The 12,172-nt window shown below is 39.7% G+C and overlaps 2 protein-coding genes across 5 annotated transcripts in view; both read right to left on the bottom strand.

The window, feature by feature from the left end:
• Nucleotides 1-809, bottom strand: part of cyld (cylindromatosis (turban tumor syndrome)) — a 31,145-nt gene extending 30,336 nt beyond the window's left edge. For 3 of the 4 annotated variants that reach the window (XM_079666150.1, XM_079666152.1, XM_079666151.1), the window contains exon 1: nt 475-809. The gene's annotated coding sequence lies outside the window, so the exon portion shown is untranslated. The remainder of the gene's footprint in view (nt 1-474) is intronic. The other variant, XM_079666153.1, reaches the window with a different exon arrangement.
• Nucleotides 810-1,774: 965 nt separating this feature from the next.
• Nucleotides 1,775-9,353, bottom strand: nod2 (nucleotide-binding oligomerization domain containing 2; the record flags this gene model as incomplete). The annotated part of the gene is given in 11 exon segments (XM_079666552.1): nt 1,775-2,037; nt 2,287-2,370; nt 2,501-2,584; nt 3,187-3,270; nt 3,352-3,435; nt 3,540-3,623; nt 3,703-3,786; nt 4,367-6,143; nt 7,044-7,170; nt 8,845-9,323; nt 9,326-9,353. Coding segments are annotated over 11 exon segments (2,988 nt in total). The 3' UTR covers nt 1,775-1,964.
• Nucleotides 9,354-12,172: the final 2,819 nt, after the last annotated feature.

The following is a 12,172-nucleotide window of genomic DNA, read 5'->3' as shown; positions in this document are numbered from 1 at the left end:
GGATTTCCCCTGATGACACCTCAGATATGATTATGTACCACAAGGCAGTCAAGAAAGAGCACACTACATCCGTCCTTTGTTCGAACAATGCTAACTAACTAATTCAATTATTATACTGCTGTTTTCAATAAATGTGTATAACGTGTGCTAACCACATGTTAATATTGATGCAATTACACAGCACATTGCCACACAGGTAGAAAACTGAAAGTAATGTCAACCTGATATGGGCTAGCTAACCCTAACATGATTTGACATGTATTTACCGTGTTTATTGAGATGACAACATGTTTATTAAAATGTGTTGGCATCACTGACTCGTTTTCAGGATCATTTTCCCTGACAACCAGCAGTGTGTCATCACCAGGCAGAAGCTGTCACTCAAAGGCCCTTTAAGAGAGGGAAGTAGCTAACGTAGGATAAAATGCACAAAATACTAATTTCCTTTCAATAAAAACGACATGGAAATCTTACCTTTGCTGTGCGTCAGTTCAGCACGAAGCTACAGATGACATGCCATTTCAAATATCCATCTTATTTAGATACAGGCTTCTGAAAACAAGCTCCCGTAATAACCTCTGATTAGCTGAACGGCTAGCGTCCTGAGAAGCTAAATATCAGGCTAAAGTTAGCATAGCGAGCTGATAAACAGCAAACATGCTGGCAGAAAACTGCCACCCTCTACAGTGAGATTTCAGCATTTAGGTAAATCTACTCTCCATGGGAAATAGGTTGAATAAATACAGTGTATCGCTACAGAAAGGAGATATATTATTTACAGGAGACGACCTCACAAAACTTGATGTGTGACGCCATGCTCTCCCCAACAGACATTGGTCAGTCGTTTCATTCTCAAGCGCTGATTGGCTGTTCATTGTGTTTGTGTAATCAAGTCCCACCCTCTGGGGTTTTCCCATGAATGGCAGCACACGTAGTTAGGTTGAAGTGTAGATTTCAGGACAGAGGATGCTGTCAGTGGTGGAAGAAGTAATTACTGTGCTTCCTTTTTGTTCAATTGTTTAAAATGTGTACATGTCGTTAAGCTGTGCCGTATATACTTCACATACTGAGACTATGTCCATGTGCTCTGGAAATACGCGTAAATGATGGCAAGATATTTGTGGATTTTTCTTGGATAATGTATGTAATAATGAATGTTCTACTAATCAACTTTTGTACTGTTCAACACAATACATGAATACTTTTATCCCTTAAAACATGTACTATATATTAAGATAAGCAAACACATTTCACATTATTAAAACTGTGAGATTGTGCTTAAAATACTTAATTTATAACTTTTAATATAATGTATTTAATGTAAAGTTCATTTGCTTTTATATATGTGTTCCATTTGAAATATTGCAGTTTTTTTACATGATTACATTTTTAACGGAGAATTAAACATTTAAGTATTTACTGTAATACATTTACTTAAATAAAAAGGAAAAATACATTGTAAAAAAAAAAAGCATTATGTATTAGCAGTCTTGCATTAAAATTGCTTGATGTGCAGAAATTGCCTCCTTCAAAGTATTATACATCATTTTATACTAGGTTACATATTGCATTATTATTAGTGATGAATTCATGTAGTAGAACTAATTGACCACTCCTTTAAATACTGTCGAGATCATCACATGTTTTGGTTGAAAGCATAAATGTAGTGCAATATAACAAACATGACATACTGAGGTAAAGTATAACGTAAAATAGGATAAAATTGTACCTTCCAACCTAAACCTAAAAAAGAAAAAACAAGACACAGTAAAGGTTGATTTAAATATTTTGTGTATTTAGAAAAACTCTGAAAAGGAACATTTTGTCCAAGCACCAAACCAAGATACACAAGAGCAAACACATTTTACTCCTCACATCTTCACATAAAACATTTCATATAATAAATAACAACACAATCTTAATGCAATACAGTGCAAACAGCTATTGTCTAACTTTTTACAAAATCAGAAGGTAAGTCTTGACTCCCGTTGTTTCATCTCCTCTACTTCCTCCAAGCTGAGGTCATTGTTTCTCAACCTGCAGAGTAAATACAAAGAGACACAAATCGATAAATGAAACAACCAGTTGTACATCCAGTTTGGAAATGGAAATGAAGCTTAAAATTTAAATATCAAACGTTGAGCCAAGTAGGATTCAGTATCAACAACCACATATTTTCTTTACAAGGAAACAAGCAGAACCAGTAGCCTATGCCTTAGCCTTAATCCAGAATGTAAACAACCACCAGGCATGCATGAGTTAAGCCACAGACTAAACATTACGCACCACACTGATTTCACATGGGTGTTGTGTTGCATCGCTTGAATCAGACGTTCCACTCCTGATCTGGTTATGTGGTTCTCTGTCAACCTTTTGAAACAGGAGGGTGGAGCAATGTAAATACTACAGTACTAATGACACAATTCATATTGTGTGGATAAAAATGGCATGGTGTTGTCAATACAAGTATAACTTGTCTCCAACACTCACCAACACTTACCACAGCTCTTCCAGTGACGTACAGTTCTTGATGATGTTGGACAGGGCACATGCTCCGGCACTCCCCACTCCATTGTCTACCAAGCTGTCATTACATTAAATTAGAGTTATAATCAGATAAAGTTCTCCACAGCTGCAGGAACACGTACTGCTTAAAACATGCTATATTTGAAATAATTTCAGACTTTTAACTTGCTGTTAGACAGCCCTTTCCAAAAGGGAATAGAGCCGTTATCTGTGCTACTTTAAAGCCGCCAGACTCCATTAACAAAAAATACACCTTGCAGCACATGAGGGTTACTGGCCTACCGCTGCCTTGTTATTGAGTGAATTTGGTGGTCCACAATAGCTCTTCAAGACTCTATTGACACAGAATAACACAAAGTCACTTATCGATGAAGTCAGCGTTAGACCAGCAACTTCTGTGTTCTGCGAGGTCAAATTGTTGCTGTGGTCACTGGAGTTTGGTTGCTTTGAATAGAGCAGGATCATGGAACGTTGATAATGGAATTTTGTGGCTGCTTCAAAAAAAATACATTGCTCTGCTTTTGTGTTATTACTCCTTTTCGTTTCTGAACATCACCTACTGTAGATTATACACTCTGGATCGGTATCTTATACCACCCCATATCAAACCATCCAAACTATAGCCAAACCAAACGTAGCGTTATTCAAAGCAAATGTTACCTGAGCCACACCAAGGTTTTGCTGTTCTCTAGGGCAGTGGCAAGGGCTTCTGCTCCTACGTCTCCTATCTTGTTGCCCCATAGCCTGGGGATATAAGGATTGTAGGTACGTTTATAGAAATATCCCACCAATGAGATGCATTCACTTGTTCAGGAGGACTTTTACCCTAAATACTGCAGTGAGTGGTTGCATTTCAGTCCCTCTGCCAACTGCTTTGCTCCTTCTTCCGTTAGATTATTGTTGCCTAGCCTGAAAGAAAATAGAGAAGTTCATTTCCCATCCATTTTACAGTAAATGTACTGTATGTGGTATTAAGTTAGATTTAGTGTGACAGTTAGTGTGTATGCGCTGACCTCAGAGAAACAAAGTTCTGCTTTATCTTCAGAAGGCGAGAAAAGTGCTGTGTGCATGCATCCGTTAGATTGTTGTTGAAGAGCCTGCAGACATGCAAATGGTCAGGAAATGTTATTGTTCAAACATCACTTGTGATTTCCTGATCATCTTGACATCACTTACGCAATTTTCTTGAAGTTTTCACACTGGATAGTTTTAGCAAGTAGTTTGCGGATCCCCTCGTCTGTGATGTTATTATTTCTGAGGCTGAAAATTGAAGTATATAGGAAACTTGAGCAGTGGTGGAAGAAGTATTTCGATATTTAATGTAATAATACCATCTTGTCGAAATACCAAAAGTCCTGCATTCAAATTGAAAGTTAAAATGTTTTGGCACCAACCTAAAGTTAAAGTGCTACGTATTCTGAACGGTCAAATACAAATATATATATTCAATTAGGATATCATATTTGATGCAATAACGACTATGTTAATGTAATAATGCGGCTGGTAGAGATTAGGTTTATTTCTTTCTAATTATAGTGCAAACTGAATAATTAACTTAATAGTGTATTAATATATGATTCTGCAGAAAAGCTACGAACTCAATGTGTCAAATAAATGTTTTGGCATAAAAATGTACATTATTTCCTTCTGAGATTTAGTGGAGTTGAATTATATAGTAGCATAAAATAGGAGCATAACATCTTGAGTAAATGTACATAGTGACCTTCCATCATTTCACTTGAACATGACATGTATTCTTTCCTTTAAATAATGCTAGTGTGGAAGCTTTGTTCACAAAAATGTACAAATGGAAATAACAATCTTAACTTGTCATACTCACTATAGGGAATTGCAGATGTGCATGCAGGGGAGGAGCTGCTCCACTCCAACGTCGCCCACAGAGTTGTTGTCCAGCTGCAGGCCGACAGGATTCCTTAAATGCTGCAGCACATAGGCGAGAGCCGTGCACTCTACAGGACCGATGTTACAGTAGGTCAGTTTCAGGTGGTCCACCTCCAGCTTACTCATGGCCTCTTTAGCAACCCTGTCCTCCTGCATCTCATAGATGCATTTGATAAGCCAGACGAAGCCTGGCATTGCATGCATGCTCTTCTTCTCCCCCTCTACGGGCTGAGGGATGGACTTGAAGTGTTTCTGCATGCCTTTGGATAAGCATTTCACCACCTGTCTGACCCTCTTGTCCATCACAGCGCTGGGGCAGCAGTGGAGCCACAGGTTTCGATGGCGCTGTGACAGAAGTCCAGACACAAAGGTGGCTGTGATTTGCTGATTTGGCGTTTCAGCGGCTGTAGTCTCCCCCCCTGAAGGCCGCTGTGGTTGGTCGGTAGAAGGCAAGCAGGCGATGAAGCATCTGCTGCTCTGACCTGCCGCCTTCATTTTCCGCGTCTCAAAGAGCTTAGGGATAGTCGAGCGGTCAGTGTTATCCGACAACACGATGTACAAAGCTGCAAAGAAACATTGCATAGTCAAGTGAAGGAATTCATAACCTTCAGCGTGGGTGGATATATCTTTACTCTGCATGAGAAAACCCATGCAGATGTCCTTCTCAGTCACACCACATGTCTCCAAGTCTGTGCCTGAGAAGATGTAACAGGTTGCTCCTATCCCATCAAAGGCAAGCTTCCCAAGATGCAACACAGTTTGCAGATGCTGCTCAAGCCAACATAGCCCTGTAGTGTTCTTCAGGGAGCTTTTGTGCTGGAAAAAGTTCTGCAGGATCATTAGGTAAACGTCTGTGATTGTTTGTAGGCTGCCCTCTCCGCAGCCTAACAACTCTTTATGGCACTGTGAGACGATCCAGCACAGGACCGGACTATGACACAGTCCGAGTAACGCAGTGTTTGTCCGCAAGGACTCCAAAACCTTAGCAGCCACATGGGCGTCGCTGTGATGCTTCCTCACAAAACAGTCAATCCCACTTGGGGAAAAGCCTTTGAGGAGGACCTCTTTGCAGAGATGTCTCTTGAACAAAGGGCCCACCGCCTCTGGGCGACTGGTCACCACTTTCCTCACACCCTTCATTAGGAAACCCTGGATTAAGTTGAAGAGTAGGATGTGAACAGGAGCACGCTGGGTGGGGCAGCAGAGCCTGTGCTCATCTGAAAAGCTCTGCTTCAGCTCATCCAGGCCATCGAAGGTGAAGAGGATGAGATGTGGGTGGTCCAGGATGAACTGGAAGATCTCCTCCTGCTGTCTGTCCGGCCAGCAGCAGTGCTGAAACAGCAGCTCCTGTAGAGAGAGTTCCCTTTGCTCGGAGTTCAACCTGCGACAGCTGAACGGGAACAGAAGGAGGAAGTCCTGCAGCGCTGCCCCCCGAGCCCAAAGCAGGTGCAGCCTCTGGAGTAAAGTGCTCTTTCCTCCGCCCGCTTCCCCCGACACCAGCACCGTGTCCGCCTCCTTGTTCACTGTACCCACTGCACCCACTATGTCCTCCAGGCCCAAAGGTCCATGGACATCCACGCAGTTATGAGCGAGTTCCAGCTGGCCGTCAGTGTAGATGTCGTCCAGAGACATGTGGCTGGTCCCTCCATAAGTGCTGAGGAAGCAGGACTGAGCGGAGATTGAGCTGCTGAGCTTCTTCTGATACGTTAACACCTCTGTGACAGGAAGCACACACATAACAGACATTAAGTACATGAAGCATATTTTCGGATGTGTAATTAATTAGCTATATCATTTGTTTATGTATAATTTGTATGTCAATAATATTTTTGATGATTTATTTGACACCGCTTAAGTTTGAACAGTATAATCATTCTCATGTTTCATTTCATCATTATTATTATTATTATTTTGTATTATTGTTTAACACTAGGTCTGTATTTCTGTGTCTACTGTTAAATGCTAACTTTTAATGTGCTAAAGAGTTGTCTTTTTCACACGTTATTTCTCAACCCGGTTCTATTTTGGGAACTTTGACCACTTCCCTATATTTAAAAGACCTCTGTATATTTTTGCAGATTTCTTACAAATCCCCCTCAAGAACAGGGATGCACATCTGCTATATTTAGCTCGCATGGAATCTCCTTTTACAGTAATCTTTAAATATATAATTACATTCAGTTTATTCACAGAGTTAGTGTTCCATCATAAGAAAGCATTGAGTTGTTTAAAAGGGGAAAACCAGACTTGAGATTAGGGGCCCTCACACTTAATAAAAAGTATTTTAAATATATTTTACTCACACGTTAAGCATTTGGGAGAGTACATTTGTATTCTAAATAAACATTTATAAGCTACAAAACGAAATACCATGATAATTAAACTAACCCTTACCAAAACATTTATTCCATTAGTTTCAATATTGGTTTGAAATAGGTAAGACATACTGAACAGATGGTAATATGAGAAAGGGGAAATAATGCTACTTGGAAATGACCAAGGGCGTTATCTTTGTGTTTAGTTTGTTGGTTTGTTTGTCTGAGTAGAAAACTAAAACTACAAGCTTGCCTTTAGGTGAGATAACAGTTTTCAGCATGATTATAACAATGGCATACCTTTGGGAGGAGTCAATTTCTCCTGGTTCAGTGGAGATACAGGTTCCTGTTTGTGCTGAATGAACTGTAGTACAACCTTTGCTGCGGATTCTCCTTTTGATCTGACATGGTCCAGCAAACGCCTCGCCTGAAGGACATATGAGTGGTATCAGATTCATGAATAAAATAATACTTTAACAATTTGGCAGGGAAAACAAGTATCAGCTTACTGAGTTGTTAGATAAAAAGGTTGAAATCTCAGCTATGTTAGCAACTATGTACGCTAAGCTAAGTGTATAGGGTAGGGAGGCGTGTGGCGCAGTGGATAGAGCCTTGGTGGTGGGATCAGGGGGTCAGGTTCAAACCCCACTGCAGTCAGCATGTCGTTGTGTCCCTGGGCAAGACACTGAACCCCAAATTGCTCCTGTGGGGATTGCCCACAGTATAGAGTATGTAAGTCGCTTAGGATAAAAGCCTCTAACAAGTAACATGTAATGTAAAGCTAGCACAAGAAGACAGACAGCTTAGCTTAGCATAAAGACTGCAAACAGGGCGAAACAGCTAGCTTGATGGCACCTCATTCACAAATTTACATACAATATATGTGCGTAAAAATACACATTACCTGCTGCTATTACTGGTTAGTGTATGGTTACATTTGTCAAGAACTATGTTTGCTGTTTTCCCACTTTCCTATGCTTTTTGTGTTATGCTAAGCTAACAGGGTGCTTGTGTTAGCTTAATATTTAATGAAATGAGAGTGGAATTAATCGCTTGAAAATTAAACTATTACCTACTGTAAAATGAGCACACATGCATTTCATTAAAGTAGCCTATAACATAGCCAACTGTATACTCTGCATAAGACTGCATTGCTGAGCAGTGTTTGGGTGACATCAGGATATCTGGGACAAAAAATGCTTTTTCATGTTTAAAAATGAACAACCAAACATGTGATTGCATTTCTACAAATGTCCTTTACAATAAGCCATCATTTTGATTTGTCTGAGAAACATTTTTAAAACCTCTTTGCAATGTAAGCTCTTAAAGAATGCAGCTAAAAAAACAAGGGCATAACAGCAAAACTGGTTGTACCATGTTTTGACTCATACTAAATATTTTCCGTATACACTAACACGAAGATATGAGACTCTCCCATTTTACCTGAAAGCATCAGGTAGGGATTATTGATGCGTTTGAACGTCCAAAGTTTCTAAAGTATTGTACCTGGCAGCATTTTTGTTTTTAGAAACTGTAGCAGAGATCCATAAGTTATACAAGTAAAACATTAAGGGAAGTGTTCAACATCTGTGTTGAACATGTACATCTAAAAAGCTTCTCAGACTTTACCCACCATCACCAGACAGATTCAGTTCCTTTATAACGTCCCACTTTGCCATTGAAAAGGGATTCACTTACTTTTTCCATTTGATGCCACTTAATACTTTTACTCCACTACATTGATTTGATAACCTAAGTTACTTTGAGGATTTAGATTTTATCAGTGAAGATTCATTTAATTGATCCCTGTGTGAAATGCATAAGCTGCAACACACATTAATGCAGCTATAATTATGATGTATATTGTACTAAAATGGGCCATGCCAAATTTACTTTACGTATATGTTGCTACTATAACTTTTCTGATGGAAATATTTTTTTTTTAAAAGGATATTTTCTATAAAGTATTTCTAGGTTTTGCCAGTAATGTCACAGATCTAACTACTTCCCCCCCAAAATCCAGACAATTGAACAGGTACAAAAAGAAAAAAACCAGGAAGTTTCCAAGGCAACAGTTTAAAAATGTGTACACACAATGTACCTGCTGACAGGGTGTGTGGATAGGAAGCTGCACTTCACAGCAGTCTGCTGAAGTGAAGTGTCCGGATGTGACAAGATCTTCTAAAGCACCATCAATGCATCCTCGAAGCTTTTCTACCAGGCTCGGTCTCTGAGTCAGAAGAGTCTCAGTACACGTGCTCTGGTGTTCTTCTTTTTCCTCCAGAGTAGAAGAGCATCCTGAAGATGAGGTGCCAACTCCCTTTGTATCAGGCAGGACTCTTTTAAAAGCAGCAAAGAAGAGTCCACATGTGTCCTCTCCCTTTGTGTAAACCAGATCCAGCAGCTTTCTGGCATTGCAGTGCAGCGCCCTACCTGAGACCTGTATGTTCTGGTAGTCCTCCCATGTGAGTTCCCCTTGAGACAGCAGTATGTCCAACACCTGCTCCAGATGTTCTGCTGACCCGCTGCTGCACAGTGCATTCAGGATCTCTGTGCGTTGTCTCAGCACAAGCTTCTGGACAAACATGCTTTTGGCATGTCAGCCTCCATACTCAATGACATCTATTGTGAACTGCTTCCTGTATCACAAAATAGAAAAGCACACGCCCACAAGTCATCATGCTGCTACTAGTCATCACGAGTATGAATAAGACAGCCTGGGATTGGTTTGTTCTCATTAACATTCATACACACCAATGTTGTTAGATGATGAACACTTGTTAAAGAAACATGGAACACACAGTAACTAGCAACATTAGACATTGTTATATTACAACTCACGTAAGAGTCTTCACGACAGAGAGCTTTCTTTCTTCCCCTCCATCTGTATTTTGGGCAGAGCTTCTTCCTCATTCCAAGCTGAAAACGAAACTATTTCTGCAAGTGAGTCCCTTCTGTAAAATGGAAAATAAATCTTGCCAGGAAATGAAAAAAACGTCAACACAGTTCATGAGATGCAGAGGTTAAAGAAGATATTTTACTTCAACAGAATTAGCAACACTACAGTAAAAAAAGTCCTGCATTAGAAATAAAACTATAGCCTACTATATAAGTACAGCAGTTTTGGCATCAAAATATAGTTAGGGTACCAAAAGTGAAAGCACTTATTATGCAGTATTGACCATTTCAGAATCATAAATATTAAAGTAGCCTACTGTTGTATAAGCATCCATTAAAGGTGGGGTAGGTAATTTTGGAGAAACCAGCTCGAATACACAACCGGAAAAACTCTGTCACTTCCTTCAGACTTCCTTCCAGAGCCCCTCCTCCAACAAACACGAACGCGCACATGACCAATGAGGGCACGAGATCAGTTTGTGCACAGATGGAAGGCTGACAGGCAGGTAGGCCATCCAGTTACTTTAGCCGGGCCGGCTCAGATGATTGGTCGTGCTTTTTACAGCGCCACGGCTTCCACAGATTACAAATTGTTATGTATTTATTGTCAAAGCATTTAATTCATTGCTATCTGGATGTTAAGAGCATTCCATGGAATACAACAAAAAGTGTTTCTGAAATAAATTACATACCCCACCTTTAATGTGTAAAAACCACTGGTAAAGGTAATTGTATTCACTGTATGTACTGCTGCTGCTAAATATCTTAACCTATAACAAATCATCATAGTTTTTAAATTCATATTTATTTTTAGCCAATAATCGGAATCTGTAAAATATCCATGATAAAGCCGTCAGATAAATGGATTGGATGTAATTACCTATGAGGTATAACCTACCTTATAATATATATTATTATTTATGTATTACTTGATTTAAATGTTGTGCAAAGTAGCTGGTAACTAAAGTTTTAAAATATATGTAGTGATTTAAAAAGGACAACATTTGCTCCAAAAATGTAGTGAAGTAAAGTATAAAGTAACATATAGTGAGTACCTGAAGTGTATATAGTACTGCATTAAATGTACTTCAAACACAGGTGAGATTTGATGATATTTTCACATCCTCTTGCATGAGGTTTTGAAGAGTACTGCTTAACAAAAAAAGGGAATTACATTTTTTTTTAAAGCTGAAGCTCTGGCCCGATTGTGGTTCTTTTGAGGCAATTACGTTAAAGCGACAGAAATAAACAGAAGGGGAAAACTGCAGGTCCAGGTTGAAGACCCTTACAGATTGCAATTTGCTCAAGCAACCACTAGGTGGAGCTATTGCATAGATAAACCTGGTGAGTTCGAGAGGAGGTTTAACTTTCTTCCCTTTTTTATAGATATCTTTATTCCTCTTAAATATGAATGGATACAATTAACATCCATTAACTTTATTCACTTAAAGTTCATTTTGCAGCATAACCAAATCATCTCTGCGAATATTTGCAACAAGATTCATTTTTAGTTTGAGGTAAATCAAAATGAGCTTTGGCCAAGTGAGTGAACACGTTTGAATCTATAATGAAACCATCTTCCCCCGGGATGAAAAAAAGTATACTGACTGTGAATTAAACTCTTCAACCATTTGTCTGAACTTGCTGAACTTTAATCATTTGAAAATGTACATTAACTTTATTTAAATAGTCATTTTTAATAATAAAAAGATTGTTAATGAAATGCATCAATTCAAAGCCTACATTGTGTCTTTCTCCTCTGAACAGACTCTACCTCCAGAGGTCACAGCGACTTAATCAGCCTGTGACCCCTGACCCCGGGCCGTATGTAAATGTGGTAATGTATTTTCTTGCATAACTTTGAAAATGAAAATACTATTATCTGTATTTAAAGGTCCCATGTCATGATTTTCCGGTTATTACCCGTCCCCTTGTGTGTTATGAAGGTTTTTCTGCATGTAAACGGTCTGCAGAGTCACAAACCCTCAAAGTACACCCTGTAGTGAGTAAAACTCTAACACAGAAAAGACCAAATGGACCAATCCGCGGCCGGAGCCGTTACGTTAACACACACTCAGTCTTTTCTCAGCTGTAGTCCCGCCGATTTCTCCTCCCTGAGACGGCGGGACGCGGCGAGTCAGGCTGCGGGTGGGTGTGTGTGTGCGGGCTGGGTTTCGCTGTGTCTCGCTGTCTCGCTGACGGCCACTGGGCTCACAGGGAGGGGGGGTTCAGTAGCTCCAACAAGCCGTTTAGGACAGAGAGTGAATACACATACTATACAGAGATGCTGTATGAGAAACCAATGTGATTTTGGAAAATTGCACAATCTAAATCTATTCTAGTAGACCTCAACAATTGAATTATGATCAGTAAATGGCCTTGACATGGGACCTTTAAGAGCAATATGATAGGTGTGGGCTTTTCTCCGCCTTAAGCATCTTTACTGCTCTTCCTCCTCTGTTAAAAGAGTAATTGTTATCTATTCTCTACTAGAGGGGGGACAGCAAACAGCAGTGTGATTTTGGTTGGAG

The sequence above is a fragment of the Notothenia rossii genome (assembly GCF_949606895.1).
Source record: "Notothenia rossii genome assembly, chromosome: 2".
NCBI classification, from domain to species: Eukaryota; Metazoa; Chordata; class Actinopteri; order Perciformes; family Nototheniidae; genus Notothenia; species Notothenia rossii.
This window is presented reverse-complemented; position numbering and strand designations above follow the sequence as displayed.